The sequence below is a fragment of the Aedes albopictus genome, chromosome 2 (assembly GCF_035046485.1).
Source record: "Aedes albopictus strain Foshan chromosome 2, AalbF5, whole genome shotgun sequence".
NCBI lineage: Eukaryota > Metazoa > Arthropoda > Insecta > Diptera > Culicidae > Aedes > Aedes albopictus.
The window spans coordinates 512711743-512736311 of NC_085137.1; the positions used below are offsets into that span (position 1 = coordinate 512711743).

The 24569-nt window shown below is 39.1% G+C and overlaps 2 protein-coding genes across 6 annotated transcripts in view; one reads left to right on the forward strand and one right to left on the reverse strand.

Moving 5' to 3' along the window:
* Positions 1-24569, forward strand: part of LOC109400984 (uncharacterized) — an 87246-nt gene that overhangs the window by 51507 nt on the left and 11170 nt on the right. The window lies entirely within an intron of this gene.
* Positions 1-24569, reverse strand: part of LOC109409765 (prominin-like protein) — a 176830-nt gene that overhangs the window by 11178 nt on the left and 141083 nt on the right. For all 5 annotated transcript variants that reach the window (XM_062854541.1, XM_062854539.1, XM_062854540.1 and 2 more), the window contains 13 exons: positions 13895-14168; positions 13482-13834; positions 13286-13410; positions 13033-13056; positions 5209-5654; positions 4856-5147; positions 4592-4795; positions 4387-4530; positions 3959-4297; positions 3780-3901; positions 1827-1877; positions 1416-1550; positions 624-1121 (listed from right to left, as the gene is read on the reverse strand). In XM_062854541.1, the coding sequence (XP_062710525.1) occupies positions 710-1121; positions 1416-1550; positions 1827-1877; positions 3780-3901; positions 3959-4297; positions 4387-4530; positions 4592-4795; positions 4856-5147; positions 5209-5654; positions 13033-13056; positions 13286-13410; positions 13482-13834; positions 13895-14168 (2921 nt within the window). In that variant the 3' untranslated portion in view covers positions 624-709. The remainder of the gene's footprint in view (positions 1-623; positions 1122-1415; positions 1551-1826; positions 1878-3779; positions 3902-3958; positions 4298-4386; positions 4531-4591; positions 4796-4855; positions 5148-5208; positions 5655-13032; positions 13057-13285; positions 13411-13481; positions 13835-13894; positions 14169-24569) is intronic.

Genomic DNA, 24569 nt, shown 5'->3' on the forward strand with positions numbered 1-24569 from the left:
AATCTACATAATTTGCAAACCAAAAAGATGCTAGATTGTACCTTCATTTGAAACCAGCCGTGTACGGATTACAATACTAATAACCACGAAATTAAGTACAAAGCTAAAATCGGTTTTGTATCCGAAGTCGTACCGAGACGAGTACAGCAAATGGCAGAATTATTGAGAATGGTGGGGAGATTCAAAAAGTTGTTAACAGGGGGTCACACTTTACTCACAATATTTGGCTCTAAAACTGCCGGTACGATGGTTGACCACAGTTTGTTGTACCATTGCCGTTGCAGGGCACGTAGTTGCATCTTTGTCAAACGACGACGACGAGGACGGATGAAGGAGGGGAACGATAGAAAATACAATTACACCACACTTAGTTGTTGTAGAGATAGTGAAGCGAAGCTTTGATGAAAGGGGGTTACAGCGAGGAGAGCGAAGGTTGTGTATGTACAGGATGGGTCAGATGGAATCCGTAAATCGAAATATACTGAAGTGCATGGTTTGGGTGTTCTATACCCACACTAAAATGGCGCTCGATTGGCAATGTGTGCTTCCGGGAAATGACTGATCTAACGTTTCTAGATTACAACGGGAGAGGATTGACTAAACACCCATTAACTACAAATAACCTGTTTGTTAGTTGGCGACTTGGTGGAAGCGCTTGGATTATGATTGCCTATTCTCGGTTGTCTATCACAGTCGTTTAGAGGGCATGTTAGTAACGCTCGAATCCGCTGTCGGTCCGGGAGGACGAGCGTTCCCGTTTTGATTTGTCGATGTCGTCCATCAGCGATCGTGGCCTTCGGAACGAAACCGTTCGATAATCCAGCGGCGAAGGCGTTCTGCTGGCCAGGATGCCCATCGAGCGGATGGAACCGACACTGCTATTGCTACGGCTAACATTAACTTCCCAGCCGCAGCCGGTGTCATCGCCGCCACCACTTGGACGACTGCCGACTCTCTGGAAGTCTTCGAACATTGAGCGTTGGAAGAGTCGGCTGAGTAATCGATTTGGTGATGGCGGAGGACTGGTTGTCACCTTGAAGGGCGATTCCGGAATGTCTCCGGGAAGATCACGCTCATTACTACTGCTATTGGTTAGTATTGATGGAATCTGAGGCACTAGACTGGAAGAGTACAAGGTCGGTGTTAGGGGTGGTAGTTTGGCCAGTGGTACCGCGATACCACCGGATGAATGTAATTAGTAACGGAAGCATCGATCACTAATCGTACTCCTAGTGAACACGGGAATGAACCTAGGTACTAACTTTTACTAAATATCGGTGCGCATCTGGTTGTGTGGTGTTTGTGATGGTCTAGAGATAACTATTTCTAGATAGTTTTTTTTTGTTCGGCGATATGACTATTAGGGAAATGGCAGCTGATGTTTTAGGGACTGGTGTTACACTAGTCATACTCACTTTGGCGCCATGTCATTGTATCTGGGTTCCCGGCTGTGCCCTCCGGAAGGGCTTCCATCCTCGTAGTACACGTCACGTCGATCGCGGGATTCCCGACGACGATCGTTCTTCTTACGGCGCTTGTTTTTCGGTCCGCTAAAAGAAGCAAGAGGATTATAGGTTATATATTTCAGCATTTTTAAGCAAAATTTTCAACTATAGTTGTTGTTGTAACCTAAAAGTATTCACTATGAGTTAACGGCCAAAACACTTGGTAAATGGGATGCGATCAACAACAATGAAATGTAGGAACATCAAAGCGCTTTGAATTTTGTATAAGATGAATGATGAAACAATTTGAATTTTCTGTCCTTCCGAACTGAGACCGAAGAAGATGACAAATAAGGGGATGCGATTAGAGGCACAACTTACCTCGCTAGTGGAATGTTGTCCCGTTCACTGTACGCATCATACAGGTATTCCCTGCAATAAGACGGGGAGAGAGATACCACGGAAATAAAACTCTCGAACGTAAGTGGGAGGTTAGTGAATTGACCCAAATTGAATTAGGAAATGAAAGTTCTTTTAGATTTGTTAGTTAAAAAAAGCGGGAACAATCAAAATGGAAGGAAAGAACACGGAATGAAAGTGCACCAATTCGAATCAATGTTGCGTTGAATGAACTAAGACAATAGTGAAATGTACAGGACAAACCATGGGGGCATAAAATAGATTACAAACAATGCATGGAAGTGTTGATAACTAACGAATGAGATAAGTTGTTTATGCTGTCAACGTAAGGACGCCATTAAGGAGTTGTCTTATAATGCTTGTGGATCATTTTGCTGGACCGTCAAATGGTGAGTCGACAGCCTGGCGTCTATCATAGCTCTAGTATTCACAAGCTCGAACCTCATGCTTTCGCGAGTCCGTCGGTGACAAAGGCAACCAGCTAGGGAACTGTTATCCTTCTGACCCAGCTAGATCGCGTCAGATTAAGATGGCAGCTACAGCTAGATGTAGACAGCGTAACCCCGGTTAAGTAGCGTGCTGAAATTCTCCAACTGCCAAGAAATGTGAAATTTAAACAAGGGCAGCAGATCGGGCAATGAATTAAGGATACTGTGTTTGCACAGTTCTTGTTATTAGGCTGAACTATAGTTATAAGTCTATTAAATTATTATACTTATAAGTCTATTGGGAAATACACTTTAAAAAGATTTTCACGTTCATGTAAATTCGGAAGCACGTGTTCGTTAAACAAAATGAAATTTTACAAGGACTGCGTACAACTGTTTGAAACGCAGATACTTTCAGTCAATGTCCGATTTGTGAAAATCGATTAATGCCAGCCATGCAAACTTCTTTGAAATCTTTCTATCGTTTGGAATATGACATTTATTCAATCCATCAAATCAGCTTGTCAGCACAATGTTTCCAATAAACGCACATTACGAGACAACTCCTTGTGGACGCTTTGCTGGCATCAAATTGCTGCTCACGACCATCGGTGAGTTTACGTTGTAATTCCCGCCAACACCACTTACCTATACTACAATCATCACACCAATCAATTCATGATCCGGTTAAAATATTATACAATAGTCAAAGATTCAGATACAAAGTTATAGTTTTCTATGTTGTTAATATGAGGAGAAAGATTTGAAGTGGCGAGTATTCTAATGAAGAAATAAATAGAGAAATACAACTTACCAAGAGCACACTCGGAAGTACTCAAACTACGTCACGCACAGAGGTTAGCTCGTTACTATGTATATTTCAATTTACACGTGTTATTGTTTTGTACACACTCGTCGAAGGAGAAATTGTTATCATTCAAATGAACATCTGCTAGTGGGTTAACTTTAGACAATGGATAAATAATGATAAACTACACAGAGGAAAAAATTTGTAATACTGATTTATTGGTTGACTGGTGGATTGTCTTAACACTAGTTAAAGCTCTAGAAACTAAGTTTTAACACAAAGTCGTGCACGGCCAGGCACTCTACTACTACTACATACGACTACGGATTATGCGTATTGGTTTTTCTGTATGGAAAGTATGTGTGTGGTGTGTTTGTATGGCTAATCTCATGTGTCGGGAGGATTGAGTGGAATCACTCCTTATCGAGGATGGTAGGTCAAGATCTACAGGAGAAAAGGAGAGATTGAAAACGCGCAACGAAAAACATAAAAACTTTAGGAAGAACTCTGCAACAGATTGTGTTATCTACGTGCGGAGATGCGGGAGTTATCAGTATCAATAGAAATAAAAACGGTTAGTCTTGCAACTATTTGAGAGGAGGCTTTGTGTGTTGGGAGATATGTGTGAGATGATAGTTCAGAGTAGTTTGTAACGCGGTGATGAAGGAATGCACTTACGATTCGACCAGCGGCCCGGGATAGGGATCAGACTTAGAGTACAGCGTGGATAGCTTCACGCACAGTACGATTGTTGGTAGGAAGATGGCAAGGCACCATCCAACTCCAGCCCAGAAGCCGTTCTGCAAAGAGAAAATGGCATTTAGCATCGAATGCTTGTAGGGGACAAAATAACTTACGAATGGATCCACAATCCTATTGCAGGTGGCCACCTGCATCGATTCGTACACGTTGGAGAGGGGTCCGCAACGACCGATGTGCCTGCTGGTGGACTCGATGACCAGGTTCAGATACCCGTGGATCTGCTCCAGGAAGCCGTCCGTCAGTTCGGTGGTCACCGCAACCACAAACTGCTGACCCTGCACGTTGATGTACTCTTCGGCCGCTTGGATCTCGGTCAGGAATTCATCGATGGCCAGTGCGAATGACTCGCGACCGAATTTCAGACTGTGGTCCAGCGTGGTCGACAGGTTGACGAGTTCACTGGTGTAGCGAAGCATCGGTTCGACTAGATTGGACTGTTGGAGAAAAGTAGGGTTAGTGTTAGAGAATATTAAAAACTTTTTGGAAGTTTTAAACAATTTGGCGCTTTTTCGGTTGAAATTACCTGATATGAAGACAAATGCAGGGCTTGGTTCTTCAGGTTAACCTTGATCTCGTTCATATCCTTACCCGGCGGCACCTTATTGGCCACCTTGCGCAACTCGTTGGCAATATCATTCAGGTTGTTCTGTGTGATGTTGCTCGTCAACTGTGGAGAAAACAATCGTCAGTGATTTATGCCTTTCAGCACTAATACTGTTTCAGATTACATTTTCAACAAACTTGTAAGCCACGAAATCGTTCAAACGGGAATCCCGTAGGATGCCGATATTCTTTTTAGCTTGTTCGTCCAAAATTTCCACCGTTGGAACCTTGATTTCATCCTTGAGCCGTTCCAGCTCCCGTGTGATTCCGTACTCCTCGGGGAACTGCCGGATTTCCTGGATGTCGTAGAAGTTGGACAACTTCAACACCTAAAGAAACGATATGTATTCAATAAAAGTTCGTTCAACAGCTACCAGGTTCTTAATTACTTGGTATATCGAGTTGTTTCCACGACAGGACTCTATCACATCGGCAATCCGAATCGGATCCAGCTTCCGATTCGTTGCCTGCTGCTTCCATTTGGACCGCGCGCTTTGAGTCCCTATCCGTTCGTAGTGTTTGTTCAGATTGAAATACGTATCGATGTAATCGATCATCTGACTTTCGTAGGGCTGCTTCAAGGAATCACAGACGCTCCGTCGGACGAGACTTCCCGCCAGGAAGGACACCAACGTTATCGTTAACATCACCGAGAAGGTGAGGAATATTATGAAGACCCCGCTGAAATGAGCAATCCCATATTTAAACGCTAGTACAAATGCCAGCTTCAAAAACTACTTACAACATCAAGAATCGCCCTCCAGCACCCTTATTGCAACAATCGTCCCCATAACCATCCGGTCGTTTACCACAGATTCCGCACAGCAATCCGCAAATCAAACACAACAATATCAGCAGCAAGATCGAACTCACCGCCAATCCGGCATAATACCGGTAGATACTGTACTGTGCAATATATCCATCAGCCGTGTTCAAATGCCGCAACGTGTTGTTCCCAATCAGGTCGTTGACGTTGTTCAGCTTCGATGTGAGCTCATCAGAAGCGGATTTGATGGCACGTCCGGTACTGTCGGCAGCGGCCGTAACCTGAGGTATGCGATTCCGCACGGTTTCCTTCAGGTTCTGTTTTAGGCTCTCCAGCTCTCGGACACCGTTCTGGACCGTTTCGGCGATGTTATCGGATACCAGCTCCTGGACGTTGTTGGTGATTTCGCTTAGGTCCGGTAGCTGCGAGGAGGAGACAAAATCGAAGTTATTTCTTGCTGTTGTCAACAAGCTAATGTCTTTTTAGTAGGAACACAACACAATCCAGAATCACTCAACAACAAAAGGCAATGCACAGAAGGGTTAGATATAAAATAAACCACGAACAACTTTACTGATTACAATACTAAATTTGGAACAAATTAAGGAAAAATGCAAAAACTAACTATTGAAAATGGAGAAACATGACATAAAATTCATTGAATGAAATATACAGCGAACATAAGATTATCAATGGCATGATCTAAATGAACATCGGAGGAATACAAAAGGCAATACACACAACACACAAACACGATATTATATACATTTTATGACTGATTCTTGAAGGATGGTGTCGAGATACAATGGCTTAAATGCGCAAACACAAAATAAATTAAAGTTAAACCAAAAAATTAGATCATAAAGTTTTCATAAACGGAATGTTCAAATTAGGACCCATGACGCCAAGGTTCTTGCAACGAAATTCTTATATTACATGCACGAATAGAAGAAGAAATTCGCAGTTTATTTTCTAATGTACCGTGATTTCGGGTGAAATTGATCACTTTCCAGTCGAGTCAAGTACAAGACACTGAAGACGACCTTACAGTTGAGGTCGAAATACGTATCTGTCAAAGGATGCAAATTCTTAGTGGAATTCAAAGGAACAGTACTTAACGCGATATCTTTTCTTTTTTATTCACTTTCCACAGTTTTCGGCGCCTAATTTTTGAATAATTATCGATATGGTTAAACTCAATGCTTTAAAACAAGTACGTCCACGGTTTTCATCAACCAACGAGGTTGAAACTTTTACTGCAAATCATTTAATTATAATAGGTGAATGACCCAAGTTAATAATAATAAACATTTAATTATAATAAATGTTATTTCAAATAAGAAATCAGACATTTTACTTTCGGGGTGAAATTGATCAGTCAGTGAAATGCCTTTGCAAGTCCTGAAAATATTTTTTCCACCTGAATCAACCACCCTAGAATGCAAAAAGCTGTGCAAAACTTTTACAAATTTGATAAATTTTCAATTATTTAAGTATAAAGGTTAGTAAATCCCAATAAAATTAGCATGCAATTTTCATACTAAATATGTGATAACTTCTGAAAAGTATTGTTTTATGGATAAATTTGAATATTTATAGAATATTTGAAGACGAAATTAGGTTTAGCGAATGCTTGGCAGCTAGGAACATTCATTCGAATATTCATTACATTTGCGATACTGCTACGGTAACAAATATTTGGAAGTGTCTTTGAAGTTCGCCCTACAAGCAGTTTCGTAAAATATTGAATATAATACAGAAATATGTGACTAATTGTCTATAAAACATGTAAACTCATGGGCTGAAAGTCTGTTAAATAAAGAAAAATCAATCAATCAATGTAAACTCATTATTCAATACCCCTTCAGCCAGATGATGGTCAGTTTTTAGTAATTATTATAAGTTTAAAGCGTTATTTTTGACAAATAAAAATAGCCCTCATGTCGATCAACTTCACCCGAAACGAAGAAAAGCTTCTACCGCGTACTTCTGCGAAGTTGCTGAAGGATTTTTGGATAAATTTTCAAAAGTTTTCTGTACATAATTGCTAGATAATTCTTGAAAATGTACAGATCGAGGATAGCTTCCTAGCTAATCTTGGAAGATGTCAAGCTTACAACTAACTTACCGAATCGTGATGAAATTTTTTGTAAAATTTTTAAAATAAAAAAAAAAGTTTACGAAATTTCTAATTCCAATATTCAGGTAGCTGTGGAAGAATCCCTGGACAAAATTTTTACACGATCCCCTAAAAGAATTCCTGGAGAAATTATCTGAGAAATTACAGGACGAAACCTTATACGAATTCCTGAAGCAATCCTGTAAGTAATTTCTGTAGAAACCTCTAGAGGAGGTCCCGGATAAATCCCTTGAGTAGGTACTATTTTAAAGAAATCCTTATAGTAATCCCCGAAGAAACCACTAGAGTCATCTCTAGAGGAAGCCCTAGAAATATTACTGGAGTAATTCCTAACGTAATTGTTGAAGGAATTCCTATTGAAATCAGTCTCAAGGATTCCCTGTTAGAATTCCAGATGAAATTCCTGGTGAAATCCACAAGAGAATTACTGAAAAAGTTCTGGAAAAATAGCTGGAGGAATTCCTGGAGAAATCCCTGCAAAAATGCCTTAATAAATTCTAACATTAATTGTGGGAGAACTCCCAGCAAGACATTCTAGAAGAATCTCTTTTCGGGAATTCCGGAAGAAATTCCTGTGGAAATTTCAAGAGAAAACACCAAGAAATTCATAGAAGAACCCCTCTGGAGAAATCTGTGGAAGAATCCTGGAGAAATTCCCTGTAGAATTCCTGTACAAATTGTTTAAGTATTTGTTAAATTTCAGGAAAAAACAACAGAAGGCATCCATGCATTTTTTTTAGAAAACGCTAGAGAAAACCACAAAGAAATATATGGATGAATCTCCGATAGAATAGCTGAGGGTTGAACCCCAGCGGAAATTACAGGAGAAATCCGTGGCGAAAATTCTAAAAGAATCTCTAGGAAAATCCTTGGATAAACTTCTGGATAAATCAACGGAATAATTCTAAGACTATTTCTAATTTCTATACTGGCTATGATCGCTTATCAGTCCCATATTTGCTCGGTTTCCTATACATATGGGACAGTTATGCGATCATGATCAGTATAATCCCTACATAAATTTTGGGGTACATTCCTAAAGGAGCTCCTGTAGAAAATTCTACGGGATTCTTAACAGGAGTTTCTGTTGGAATTCCAAGAAACACTTCTGGAAGTATCATAGGAGGAATGCTTGGGAAACCTGGGAGTGCATCTGAAAGGATTCTTATAAATATCCCCGGAAGTATTTCTGGAGGAATTTCTGGAGGAGTTCCCGGAGGAATTTTTGAAACAACACCAACAGAAATTTCGGGAAGGATGATCCCAAAAGTTACACCAGATTTTTTCGTTACGTAATTTATACATGATGCCAAAAGAAATCAACTAAATTAATACTTATTATGAAATAGCAATGCTTAGTGAAACACAATTTTATTTTCCAATTTCAAAAAAAAAATCTGACTAAATCGGGTCAAAAAGCTGACAAAATTAAGTGATAATTGAATAAATCTCGAATTATATACAGGGTGTTAGGTTCCTGAGTGCAAACTTATTAAAGGGTGATAGAGGACCATAAATGGTGAGAAAAATTGTTCTACGCATATGGTCAAATCTCAACCGTTACGTAGTTATTGAACTTCCCATGTTTTTGACTCTTATTGCCTTAACTGGCTATAACTTTAAAATGGTCAAACTTATCACAGTTTTTTACCCTTATTCGAAAGATTATTAAATGATCTATCAAATGGCATCTTTGAACCGATTGGTTTAGTTAAATAACTAAGTTTTCTAGAGCAAAATAGCTAAAAATAGTGCGTTATAATTTGTTTATGTCAATTATCTTTGAAACTTGCGTAATAAATTAAAATTCTTTCTTTGACGAAGTAGTGGCTCCTGTTTCACTCTACAAACCGTTCTTTGACGTCAAACTTCTAACTCTTACCGTTTTCTTGCAATTTTGATTTAAATGAGTGGCACAATGCGCAAAAAAGTGCTTACCATGACAGTTGCAAATTTATGATCTGAAATGCGACGTTCAACTCGAAATTGCAAGAAAACGATAAGAGATAGAAGTTTGATGTCAAAGAACGAATTGTAGAGTGAAACAGGGGTCACAACTTTGCCAAAGAAAGAATTTTAAATTATTACGCATTTTTCAAAGATAATTGACATAAACAAATTTAAACACACAACTTTTAAGCTATTTGCTCTAAAAAACTTAATTTTTTAACTAAACCAATCGGTTCAAACATGCCATTTGATAGAAAATATAATAATCTTTCGAATAAGGGTTTAAAAACTGTGATAAGTTTGACCATTTTGAAGTTATAGCCAGTTAAGGCAATAAGAGCCAAAAACATGGGGAGTTCAATAACTACGTAACGGTTGAGATTTGACCATATGCGTAGAACAATTTTTTTCACCATTTATGGTCCTCTATCACCCTTTAAAAAGTTTGCACTCAGGAACCTAACACCCTGTATAATGTAGAAGGTCGTCCTGGTTCTGAAGCTGGAAGAGCGAGAAATAAAGCTCAAATTAGAACATTCTCTAGTTAATGGCAGTTTATAGAATGAACCCAATGGACTGTTAGAAACCGAAATTCCCAGCAACTCGCAATCGCCAAGAGTAAGAACTCCTAGAGAAAACCCTAAAAGAACTTTCATAGGAATCCAAGAAAGAAAAACACCTCAGAGAGTCCTGCCGAGAAATCTCGTAAGTTATCCCACGAGACATTTCGAGAAAAACTCTTTGAAAAAATCCTGCAAGAACTCCAGGAGCATTTTTTAAGGACATACTTGTTAGGATCCCAAAATGGCCACCACAAGCTGGCTTTGACACCTACTCACGATTTCGAGGGCACAAATCTCTTTGTAAACAAAACCAGCGCACCTGAGCTTCTTATTTTAAGCTTATTGCAAGTGAGCAAGAACAGAATAATAAAATGCACTGTGGTTTGAAGCTTGCGTCTTGAGATTTGTGCGTCTGAAATTCTGATGCACTGTTGAAGTGGGATTTCAAGACGTTTGTCCTTGAAGAAATCTCAAAAAGGCGTATCCAGAATCTCGAGATAATTTCTGAGAAAGATTCCGGGAAGAGCTCTGGGAATAATCCCGGGAAAACAATCTCAGGTAGATCACTGCAAAAAATTAGATAATCAGCTATAAGGAAAAGCCTTGTTGAAAAACACAATGACACATATTGCTCATTTTACTGGCATTTTACCAGTTTTGATGGTATGTCTGAAACATACTGGAAAAACTTGTAATTAGGTGCGAGAGTAAGTCTCGGGTTCATAAAAATAATTCGCTCTCACTTGTAATTAGTGGGCACAAACAGGAGTGTGTTGTGGATTGGCATCTAAGCCGAAAGAGAGATGAGTTTGTGGAATAGGAGTGTTCACGGTGTGGCTTCAGAGTCAGTTTAGCTTTCTATTCCGTAGAATCATTACTCGTTCTGTGGCTGAGATGGTTAATGCGCCGGTCTAGCGAATACGGAGTCGTGGGTTCGAATCCCACCAGAACGCGATTTTTTTTTCTATGCCTAGATATATGATCTCCGTAAAAAATCCAGAAAAAAACGATCGGGATGAGCAAATCTTGGAATTATGCTGGTAGGAATCCGGAAGAATCTCCGGGAGGAATTCAGAAAGGAATACCACGGCAAATGACGTTGAAAAACTACGGAAGGAATCTTGTAAAAATCCCTGGGAGGAATTTCAAGAGGCATTTTCAAAGAAAATATAGAAAGAAACCCTGACGGAAATTTTGGAAAAATCGTTGTAGCCGATTCTCTAGATCAGGGGTTTTCAGATCGTGCACCGCGGTGCACTTGGTGCACCGCGAGGCCTTGCCAAGTGCACCGCGACACTTTAAATAATGTGTTTGCATTTCAAAACTTATAAGCACATTAAAAATTCTTTTGAAATTCAGACGGTTTTTGATGGAAAAAATCTACCAAGAAGTCCATCACAATTCTAAAAAAAAAACAATTTTCTCAGCAATTCTTTGAATGCAAAACTTGTCAATTAGTTCACATGAATCTCTGATAATCTCGGGCAAGTATCATTTGGCCATGGAATTTGCGAAAGTTATTGCCAGTAATGATCTTGGGAATATAAAAACCGACATTAAATAATACCAGAAATTAGCTACAGATAAACGCAGGACTTTGCTGTCTCGAGGGTCTTTTTAAGTTTCCTTTCGAAATTGCAATTATTTTGACAAAAACTTCTCCTGAAATCTGCTTAAGAACCCACAAAGATTTTCTCTAAAAAATCAAAGCAAATACCGTAAAGACATTTGTACTGGTTGAACAATTATGTAGTTGGAAATGAGCTCAGTTGAGTAATGAATCAAAAAATCAACCAAGTTAGGTGTTTATCTAGTTTTTTTTTGACAAACTTTTCGAAAAAAAAAACAATTTTTGGCTGGGTGCACCGCGCAGCATTTAATTCTCAAAAAGTGCACCGCGAGGCAAATGGCCTGAAAACCCCTGCTCTAGATGGATACACTAACACTACTTTATAGCCACAACGTAGTAAACTCTAAGAACTCTGCAGATCTGCGAGTAATAAAATTGGCTACTTTTTATAAATGTTCTTTTGTCGTTGCAAAATTTTCCTCAGTATTTACGATGTTTCTTGAAGATTCTAGATTTTCCCTGGTAAATAAAATTTCCTTAGGATTCCAGGTTTTCCAAGTTTTTACAGGTAGTATACAGATACCCTTTTAAGGAACACCTTTAAAAGTTTTTTTTAAGAAAGTTTATGAGAAATTCAACAATGAAATTCTGGTGAAATTTTCAAATAAGCTCCAGCACAAATTCCCGATAAACTCCAGGAGGAAAGCCAGAGGGAAAAAAACCATTAGCTTTCTCAAGTTCTATCTCAGTTAATCTCTAGTATCTCATGAAACCAACAACTTCTTGAAAAAAAATCGGCATATCTGCTCCTACAATATTATGCACTCCATCGATTCATATCCATTCACATTCACAAGCCTATAAGCTTGTATATTTCCTACTTTCTCATTAATTTATTCTCGAGAATTGCATTCTGTGCTATGATTTCTCTGACTCACTCATTGGATTACCAGCAAATACAATTACAACAACAAATGGATGGTTTGGTTATCCTTGAAATCAGTTTTTGAGGAATTCTCGATCAATCATTACTTAGAAATCACCAGTTTCGTCATCGGAACCACCAACGAAGTAGTCCCTAGAAACGATAGGCAAATGTGAGAAACTCCATAATTGTATACCAAGGTGAACGAACTTTATGATACTACTTTTGATCTCTCAAATATATCATCAATCGATATATTTCCTCAGCTTCAAAATATGCTATGATCATGACAACCCCATGGGTAATATGTAGAAATCCCTCAACATGGGTTGAACGACACTTTATTGCCGATACCAAAACGTCGTTTTTCGTTGATAGGAAAGGAAAGACAGATGGTAATAGAATGACAAAATCCTTTTTGGAAAGTAGGTTTATTGATCAAGAATAATAAAAAACAGGCAAAATAATATAATAGCAAAAACCAACAACACCGAGCCAATGCAAATGCCTATCTATATGTATATATTGCGGAATGGAGCCCCAACACACACGGTACACATATTAACATGCTCCAGTTTTTTTTTCTTCCGTGCGACCTAGCCTCCATTCCTTTTTTGTTTGCATAAAACCTCTAATAGCACATCGAACCTACCCGTGGGAAATATCTGTCTTGTATCTGTGAGTGTGGGTGGGTGTGTTTGGTATTGTTCGTTAGAAACACAGATTGAAATTATTGGACGCAAACAACGAGGGGGTTCAAAACATCCGCCATCAAGGACAATGTTTTTGGAATATGGCAGCATGGAATTGAAGACAAGAACAAATTTGTGGGAATGATTAGAACAACGGAACCTCATTATAGGATTCAGACGATCCCAATCTCAAACGAAACGTTTCCGACTTACCGAGTTGTAATCGATTCCATTCGTGTCCAATCGGCCGATTTTGTAATCCTCCATCACGTTGATACACTCCTGGGTGCCGCACTTGGTCAAAGAGCTCAAGAGCTCACGCTTGACGCCACGCAATCCTGGACGGACGGGGGAAAATGTGGAAATTCAGAGCGAAACAAAGAAAAAAAAAACCGCAAAAACCACTTACCGTCGTTAAGTTGCGAGGCATTGACCCGCAGTTCCCGTGTCAGCAGTGTCATCCGATCCAGATTGAGCTTGATGGCCGGCAGCTGTTCGACGAATTCGTTCAACGTGTTGAGCTTCTCGGCTTTGGATTCCTCCTCGAGCCGTTGTATAATGACGTCCGACGCTTCGTTCAGAGTTTTCTTCAGCTGGCTGCTAAGCTCCTGATAGTTGGTGTCCAGCAGTTGGGAGATTTGTCGCGAGGTGGTCTGCAGGAATTCACGTGTATCGTCGACACCGTACCGCGCCGAGGTCGTGATGTTTTCCACGCCTTGCTGCATGTAGCTGTTGGTGGCGTAGGCAATGACCACGCCAAACCTGTAACAGAAGAGGGAAATATGAATTGGTGTCCCGATTACGGTCAAAAATAATACTTACACTAGCGAGGATGTGGTGCAAATCAGCAACAGTCCCAGAAGCACCCGCCGGCAGGTGTCATGCTTTTTATCGAAGGGCTGCGTGCGGCCACCACATCCGCCAAAGCACCGACAACAGCACAGACATAGGCCAATGATGGGCATCAGGGCGATCAGCAGGACGCAGATGACCGTCACCAACAGGACGGCCCAATACTCCCGCAACAGGGGACCCCAGTTGTTTTCCTGCACATTGGGACCCAACTCGATGGTCCCTTCCTGGACGATGAGGTAACCTAGAATGGGAACGAAAGAAGAAAAAATCAATCAAATCAGTGTAATGGATAATGGATGGATATACATTGCACAAATCAATATCTGATTCAAGGGAGAAAGAGTTGCTTGTAAGCTTCCTTATAGTCGGGTACAACAGGGAAAAGTGATGATAAATCATCGCAAATTGAATAAGTCGTCGTTCTCCGCGACCCAGTCTTGCTATCATCCACTTGGTTATTTGCCAATTGGGCACAGGTTATACAGTGTTCCTCAATCTGTGGGTAGCAATTCCACTAATGTAGAATGTTGCAAAAATATGACCCTCCTCCGTTTTTGTGATTGAGAAGCTAATACAAAATGGGAGATTATCTAGTGGCGTTCTGCCAATTTCAATCAGTCATGTCGGCACCAACATTTCAAAAGGGCGTACCTGCATTTTGAAACAAACCACTCTTTCTCATCTGTGGGTCATATTTAAAGTTTCCCACGAAATTCACAAACATTACTAGACAGAGAAATTGCTCTTCTTTCCTATACTGGCGGTGATTTGCATGGCGGCATTGAAATACGATCCACAGATGTGAAAGAGGGGTTTGTTTCAAAATGCAGTTGTTAGTGCCGATGTGTTTCCATCTCATGTTATTGTCACGCTTATTTTTTATTAGAATCCGGCGGCGTTAGTACGCTCGCAAGGCATACAGCCGCAGTGACAGTCGCAAGGCAAAACAAAAGAAAATATGTTCCCGCCCAAAACTAAAGCACGTGGATTTCGAAGAGACAGGTGTTTTTGAATGTAGGGTGGGGCGGGGCAAGATGGGTCGCATAAGGATGGATCACCATAACTTCGTAAATACAAATCGGATTGGTTTGCATTCGTCCGCTACTCTTCAATACACTAGTTAGCTATGCTAAAAGTCGATAAAAAGTTCATTAAATACAAAATATGATGTCGAACAAGCAGTTTTAAAAAGTGATCGATTTTGTGCCGTGAAAGAAGTGTGGGGCAAGATGGGCCACCCTTTAAGTAATTCACATTTTCTCAACGAAAAACGTCAAAATATAAGATTTGTTCCGCATTCAAATATGCTCCATATCCATACTGAGTAAACAAGAGCTACAAGTAAACATTTTATAAATTTATTTGGATTATAAAAAACTTTACGATTTGAGTGGTCCTGAGGCGACTTGAAAATCGATGTTTTTACCAAAAAATTATCATAATTTTATGTTATAATTTTGAGCGTTTATTCCGCTTGATTGAAGTCATTTATGAGATAGTCTTGTAATAAAAAATAAATAACTTTTGAATGCTCCAAAAATACGTTCAAAATTGAAGGTGACCCATCTTGCCCCGCGGTCGTTTATATGGAGAATATATGAAATGTATCGCATAAGAAAAATGGCAAAAAACCATTTTATTTTGTATTTCCAATGAGAGTGAATAATTTTTCAATCAATGCCCCAAGCTTTTGTATATTCATGCTGGTCATCTAACAAAATTATTAACATAATCAAAACATGAGTAATGCGCCCGAAAATGGCACTGACCCATCTTGCCCCGCCCCACCCTATTTGTGATGAACGAAAAGAGTAGCTCAGTGAAATGAGTGTGCTTGCTGTCAAACCCCAAATAATGGAATAAAATACTTTTAGAATCTGGTGACGCTGTTACACCCTAAAACCGATCAGCACTAAAGTGCATAATTTCCAGACTACACCAAAAATGTGTAACCCTTGCACATTCACAAAATCAGTTCCTGCGTCACAAAATCGTGAAATTCGCAAAAAAAAATGTACGGCAATCTAGCTAGGTTTACTAGGGACCTTGGTAAACAAAAAAATCGAAATTTCGCATCTAGAAGATAGTACGAGCTGTTTTCTTAGAATGTGTAACTGCTACACATTTTTGTGTGGTCTGGAAATTATGCACTTATGAGTAGGTCTTACACATTTTAGTGCTGAGCGGTTTTACTGTGTATGATTAGCAACTGTCACGCTTATATCAGAAGGCAGAAGCAGATAATCGCCATATTGATTTTTCTTGTAGAAAAATTTTTTCAATTGTAGAAAAAGCTCATTTCTACCTTTAAAGCTATAGTATAATGACAAAGTGATATTAGCTGAGTATCGTAAATAGAGAGTTGCTTGATCTTAAATAATAATTATTATACAATTGACATTAGTTATTCCATGCCATTAAATTGTTAGGAAAAGGTTATACACAATTAGAATATCTTTCTATTCCCTAGCAAGAATGTTCGCATTTGTATCGTTAGGCAAACTACAGTTTAAAAGTACTATTTATGTACTGTCAATAATGTTGACCGAGAACCTCTGATGACCATTGCGAATAACACTCATAGCGGATAAAACGACAAGGTCGATTTAAAATTCCATCTTCCTCTATCGCTTCTCCAACGATCGTTCCAACGACAACGGTGGCAACGAACCGAGGTATTATTAAGGGAAAAAGGATAATCCTTCTCGCGCTGTATGTGTCTGTCTATGCTATATGCAAACTCGCTAAATCACACTTGAGGAAGTGCTCCGATGTTGTACACATTTGAAAAGGGGGTTTTGGCGAACGATGACTCCGATGTTTGGAACATCCATTTGTTACACCCTACACAAACGACGACAGCTCAATGGGTTGAACCGAATGTTTAACAATTTGTTCGTTTAAATGATTGCCTGAGTACGAGTGGTGGTGTAGTACAGATCTCCCCGACGTTTCTGGTCGGTTGGTCAGCCAGCAGACTATCATCATCAGTAGCATAGAAAAACGAATACTAATGGTCTTACTGCCATGCTGTCGCTGGTTCTTTTTATGCATGCTGGGATGGTGTGGGGTGCGTAATTGGAACGAAATATGAATATGAAAAAAGAGGTTTGGATCTTTCACACACGAGGAGCTAGTACGAAAGGGTAAAGTGGTGAACTGTCTCGAGATAGACTGAGGGGCATTGTTCGACTAACTCTCAGAATTGGAAACACGGGGAAGCGATACACGTGCGTACTCATTGGAACGCTACCCGAATTCGCATGTTTGTTTTGGTTTATAGCTTTTAGATAACTCATGATTGAAAATTGATTCAGAGAGTGTCGAAATAAATTCGAAGCATGGAAGGATTTCCTTCATCTATGTTCCGAAAACAATAATTCTACAATCAATTTAAACTTCTGACGACGTATTAATCAATACTTGAAGCTCAAACACTGATATTGATGACACTGGTCGACTGTGGAAAAGTAATTAAGGGGTTACATACCTTGATGTGATAAAAAAAGAGTTTTTTTATAGCCTAATCTGAAAGCAAATATACTATATTAACAATATAGGTCACTCTTACGATTTTTTGGCGACACCTTTTTAGTGAATGTGGCGCCACCAAGCGTCAGAAGAGGTACTACTACACACTAAATGCACGCGCTATCCGAATGACGTTTATTCTGTCGAACTGTCATTGCAAGGTGGGGATGTCCATTTCTTCTGAAATAATCGATTAACATTAATCGATTTTTTTCAACTACTCAAAATTTGAGTAGAAATTTAATTAGAACAAATTTAATTCTTTCTTCTTATTGCTTGTTGCGGAGATATAGAGATTCGCGCAGGAGTATAAACAGGTGGAATCTCCGAAATAAACAATTTTTGGCGTATATTATCGTCGCAGCACCAAATCGGAGTCGCGACACGTGCGACATGCGAAGTAAATTTGAACTGATAAACGTTCATAACAGACTAAAACACAGTCGATTACGTTAGCGGGTTATGAACGGTATTTTCTCCGGAAATTACACAAGAATTTCCTTGTGGGATCCGTTTCAGAATTGCACCCTGGATTTTTTTTTTCTCCAAGATTCCTTCACAAGCTCTTGGGGGATTCCTCCTAGAAATAATTCTGGAATTATTTTAGGAACTCCTTTCGGGATTGTTTAAGGAAAGCGTTCCTCCTCCATTCTCCAACATTTTTTTTTATCAAATTTCTCCAGCAGTTTTGTAAAAATTCCTCGAGATGTTCGTTCTGGTTTTTTTTTGTCAAAAGTTTCTTCTGGGATTACATATCTCCATGAATAAAACGCAATCTGTGAAGTACTAGTTTTGTAGTAATAAGCTGAATTTTTGTATAATGAGAAAGTAAATAATATCTTATTACTAATAATTAGTAATAATTATTGCAATAAAATGGTAACTGCAATAATGGTAACAACAAAGCAAGAGTTTTATGACTGCTTGTCTGATTTGATGCTGTTTGAGCAAAACTTTGGGTAACTGTGTTGTTGTATTCACATTTATTGCAACTACAACAACATAGTTCCCAAAGTTTTGCTCAAGCAGCATCAAACTAGGCTAGGAATCATAATACCCATGAGTTTGCACCGTTTCAAGGGGTGATACACAAATTATGTCACGCAAAAATCGACCATTTCAACCCCCCTCCCCCCTATGTCACACTTTTTGTATGGGACTTCAATATTTTTTGTAAGGGTCGTCACGCTCTGCTAGACCCCCCCCCCCCTCTCCCCTAAAAGCGTGACGTAATTTGTGTACGGCCCCCAATGCAGAAACGGATAGTTTACCATCTCACCATACAAAAAACCAACTCATTACTACAAATCTAGTATTCACTTATTCCTTCTGGGAATCCCGGAAAAAGTACTTCTGAAGACATTCCAAATTTATAGAAATCTTGGGAGGAATCACAAAAATAATTCCTGGAGGATTTTTGATACTTCAAAGAGGAATCTTCTGAAGGAATCCTGGAAAAATCCTTCGAAAAATATTATTTAAATTGTTCATAGAAAATCGCGTTGGAGATTTACAGAGTCACTTGGGATTTTTTTCGGAATTTCAAAAGAAATTCCTTGAAAAATCTCAGAAGACCTTGTGGAAATCCTTAAAGGACGGAGTGAATTCCAGAAGGAACTTTTGGAGGAATACTGGTATAAATCCCGTTTGAAATTTCCAGAAGGAGGATTTTTTGAACTCTTGGATAAATTTCTAAAACAACTCCTGGTCGTTGATTTTGGAGGAATTCCGGAAGGTATTCGTTAAAAAAAACTCCTGAGGGAATCGTTGAAGGAGCTTCTGTAGGAATCCAAGAAAGACTCCAAGAAACTCCTATAAAGAAATCCTATAAGGAACTTCTTGACGAATTCTAAAAGAGAATTCTTGAGGATTCCTAGAATTAATTCTTGAAGGAACATCAGAAGAAATTGCTGGAGTAATTTCAGTAGGAACTCCTGGGGGTCCCTCGAAGGAACCTCTGGAGAAATTTTAGAAAATAAACATTTTAATCAATCTCTGAAGGCACTCCTGGATGAATTTAAAAAAGAGCTTTTGCATAAATCTCTCAAAAAAAAACTCTAGGAGGAAACCAAGGGGAATGACATATCCTTTTCTAATCGGAAAATCCGCATTTATTCGTTCCTAACCGTCGCTAACCGCTGTTAGCGCCACAAGCGCAGTTAAACGCGGTTAACGACGGTTAGCAACGGATATATGCGGTTTTTTCCGGTTAGTAAAGGAAAAGTAATTCCCCCTGGAGGAAACTGAGAAGGAACTTTAAAGAGATGAACCAGCCTAGGACTGGAAATCTCTATAATAAAGTAATAATAATAGTAATAATAATAATAATAATAATAATAATAATAGGGGTACTCACTAAACAGATTAAATTGCTGCGTAAGCCATGATTTTCTGCTTATTTGAAACTATTTGAAATGTTTCATGATTTTGCGAGTGAAATAATCAAAGATTGCCTTGGTGGTCGCGACGTTTAATCAGTTTAATCAGTTTACGCTGTTAAGTGAATCCCCCTAATAATAAGAATGAGAAGGATCTTCCGTTCGAAAATCAGAAGGAATTCAGAAAGAACATCTGAAGGAATGCCTGACTAAATTTATGGAGGATTATCACTCTGCAACAGGCGAATTTGCTAGAATATTTTTACTAACTGAAGTTCACCCAGAAGCCCATGACTGTATATTTATAAAATATTGAGCTTTGTAAGGATTTCGCTACGATCGTGTAAATGTGCAATCTTTGACAGCACAATGTTCACACATCCAACAACAAAGGAAACCGACTAGTCCGGAATAAAACAATCAGTATTCGAATAAACTCACAGTTCACTTCGGAAGAACAACGAAATTAATCGAAATTAAATTTGACGGGTTCCATTCTGAGGTCCGGTCCCGGCGCTCATTTTTTGTAAGCACGGAACACTCAAACGTTGAAATTATTAAGTTCGTGCATCGGTCCATTAGCTTGTGCACCCTTGGATGCAATGTCTTGCACTCTGCCACAAGAAATTTGACGTGCACTTGGTTGGTGATCTACCGGATTTTTTGTAAGCTATCCAATCCGATGTATGTATGTTAGCGTGGACATTAAGAAAGATCATATTAAAAGCCATTGTCAAAGGAAAATAGCAACCGCCAGGGAAAAATATAAGTAAATTTTGAGGGTGAAAATTTTAAAATTCGAAGTTAAACAATTTCGGTGACGTTATTCTCAATTTAGTTGAAAATCGGAGTTTTCGACTAGCGAATTTGGGGTTTACTCCAAATCCGTGCGTCGGACCTAGCTTCGGAAGTGGTGCCCTGTCTAGTAAACCTGGTCCGCTATACGGCGCATCACTTCCAAAGTTAGGTCCGACGCACGGATTTGGAGAAAAATCCAACTTCGCTAGTCTAAAATTCCGGGTTTCAACTGCACGGAGAATGCAATGAGGGAGCATTCAAATTCTTCTACAGATATATTCGTGGATGTCATCTTATGAAATATTATTTTGTTTGTGTACCTATATTGTAAATCGATTATTTATTAATCGATTATTTGGGAACAAAAAACTTCGACACCCCTAACATCTTTTTCCGAGAAATGTCACCTTGCACGGTAAACTAAAATTGATCAAAATACAATTATTAACTTTTTCTGACAACAGGGTGTGCTGTAATCATTCGTAAACGACGTCTCCATGCCGTTGTATGTGAAAACACGAAGTGACCTATATTGTTAATATAGTATATTTGCTGAAAGTATGCTAGCCAGCGAAGCGAAATTGTGTTTTTAAACAAGTGCCATTACGGTGATCACTCGCGATATTCTAAAAACTAATGGATCGATTTGAAAACTATTTTTTATTGTTCGTATTTTGAACCTCGAGTCACTGAACAATTCACTTTAGCGAAAAAAAAAAAACCGATGATGAACGAAAAAGTCGCTGTATTAGGTGTAAAAGGTTTGAACAAAGTATTTATTTTAGGTTAACCATTCAATTATGAAAAAGTTTGCCAGTGCGGTTCGCTTTATCCCTATGAAGGGCTGGCATTACCATGGGCGTTCTAGTGCTCAAAACTAGTATACTTTCAGATTATACATTAAAAAAAAGTTCATTTTTATCCCCTCAAGGTATATACCCCTTCACGTTAACCAATTTGTCATTGAATTCATCGTTAACATCAAACATTTGATAGCAGTTTTTTATTTCAAAACAAGAATTTGTAATGACAATGTTTCACTGTATTTCACATGAGAAATGGAATACAGTGAATACATTTTCATAGCCATTGTTTTGATTAACAGCGAAAAAACTGCTTTTCATTATCCGAAAAACGATGTCGGATGCTTGAGCCTTAATGTGATAAGGGATGCCGTGTTGTATTATCAGTAATTCGTCTAGAACTTTACAATATCTACACCATGGTTTTCGGTAAAAGTTCTTTCTGTGGTCACGTCGAATAAAATTAAGATTTGTTTTTCCTGGAGAAACAACTTCAACGTCAGACATTTAACCCTGTCTTTCCCATGGTAGCACATGTGATCCACTACTTTGCATAGATCATACAAATACATGATAAGTTGAATCATTTCCATTTTTTCATCTGATGTTTGTATCTGTTCAATGAACTATTATGCCAAGTTTGTTAAAAATTTCTCTGCTCGTTCTAGAGTTAAACAATTTAGCGAAAGTCGGTATTTTTCTATGTTAATTCAAACAATATTTGAATATTCTGTATTCTGAACCCGAACACTATTGTCAATGGACAAAAATACTACCATGCCCTATAGTAGTATGTACACTCCCGTTCGAAAGTTTGGGGTCACCCCCTCAAAAACATGTCATTTTTTTAGGCCCATATCTCCGCCAATTTGCGTCCGATTTCAAAACTCTAGGTTTCATTCAAAAGATAATAAGTCAAAGAAACTTTGAACATGATTAAAAAGAAACTTTTTCAAAAAAAAATGTATGTAAACTTAACCCAAAGCTGCCACATTTTCTAAAAAATGAATATAAACTTACGGCAGTGTCGCTGGAAGTTGGGTCGACCAAATTTTAAGATGAGAGTGGTAATATGACCCATTTTCTATTAGCTTTCAACTGCTTTTTACAGAACTTAGCTAAAAAATCTAGAAAAAAAGTTATTAAGTAAATTAATCCTTGATGTCATCGACCAAAAGTTTGGGGTCACCCCTCAAAATGCTGTATCGGCCAAAAGTTTGGGGTCACTATCGTAAAACATGGAAAAGTGATTTGTTGATATCTTTGTCATCTATAGTTCAATTTTAATTATTTTTGGCTCATTTCAAAGATAATTAACTAAATTTACGTTTGGTTCAGGAGCGATCCATGGGTTTGAAAAAGACCCAAGGGCTTCCAGGAGTGTTCTAGGGGCTTTCATAGGCGTTCCATGGTATTCAAGGGGGTTTCAGGAGAGTTTTAGGAGCTTTCAAGGAGTTTCAGACGTTCCAAGGGGTTTCAGGAGTGTTCCAGGGGTGTTCCAGAGCAGGCTTACTAAGGGTAACACATCAAGACAGCATTTCGACGGCTGTCGCACTCATATTACCATGACAGCTTTGCGAATGCCTGGCTCGTGACAGCCCAAAGAATATGGCTAATTTTTTATTCTTCATCACTTAACCTAATTTACAGCTCTATTGTCCACTGGGGCACTACGTGAGCAATTTCAATTGACAGCTGCACTTACATTTTGTACAGCGCCTAGATTCTATTCTACTTTATCGAACTGGTTGCCTTTCTGCTGCTTTCACTTTTTCTACTTTATACCTAGTAGAATGATGAGCACAAGGAGGATGATGGATGGCCGTTGTTCCTTTCCAGTCCGATTGGGGGTCCATTATGAGTAGCAGTTCGCCGATGTCCAGGTATCCGGGTCCGTTTGAGCCATGGGGCTCAGAAGAGGGTCAGTGTCAGTTGCTCTCGGGGGAAAAGCAACTGACGAAAAATTGCAAGTGCCGGGGCTGGGAATCAAACCCATGACCATCCGCATATGAAGCGAACGTGTGACCAACTACGCCACGGGCCCCGGCATTAATATGGCTAATTCTCATGCGACATACAACATCACTGTCGGGAACTGCTCACATGATCTGCTTTCGTTGTGCGTTCGTTCGCCGACGACAGTCTCGGCTTTCGCCCATACTGTCTCTCGTAGACTGGACACGAAGTGGCGAATATCGCTGCGGTCGGGCCGAGCATTTTACTCTTGTTGAACCTGAACGTGTCGAGATCGTGGTACATCACACGCTTGAAATTGTCGACGTATTTCATGTTTTATTTTTTCACATAGAGATTACGTACCTGTGGATTTTGTTCTATGGGTAACTCTCGCTGAGACCGTCCCACTATTTACACCATGTCTTTAAAAATGTTTAAGGTGGAGATTCTCTGAAAGTCCTCCTCAAAAAAGTAACAAAAATGCATTTTGTTAATCAATTTGATGGACCCCCCGTTAGTAAGAGCCACAAGCATTTTTGCGGACCCCTCGATTTTGATCAATTGTTGGCTCATTTAAACCGTTATAACTCAAAAGTTTCTCCAAAAACCACCTAATAACAAAGTGTTGTTGAAAAGAGGAAAGATAGAGCTACTATTTACGGTTATAAAAACATGGGTCGGCCATATTGATTTTAGCCGCCATCTTGGATTTTTATACCAAAACTGTTTTTTCACCATGTTGGCAACCACCGATTTTCAAAATCTTTGCATCAATCGAAAGCGGGGACATTTTTACACAACATATCAAAAATTTAGAGATGTATCTTTTTCCTATCAAAAGTTATCTGCACTTTTGTTAATCATGACACATTTTCTTCATACATTTCCTTGCGCACCGGCAACGACACTCAACAGCATCAAAGTTGGCGCCTGCTTGTATACACAACAGCACCTGCAGCCAAATTAGGGAAAATTGGAGGTTCGTTCCCGTTTTTGACTGTTTCTCAATGATGCGGACATTGCTTTTTAAAGTTGTTTGGTGTTTTGAAAAGCTTAAACCTTCAGCTTTCCATTAGTGGGTTCAGATTTCAAATAATTGTTCGTAAACACTGTGAAATAACGCGGCATTCATGTAAACAACCGGCACCTGGCCCAGTGCGCTAAAGTGTCTTGATT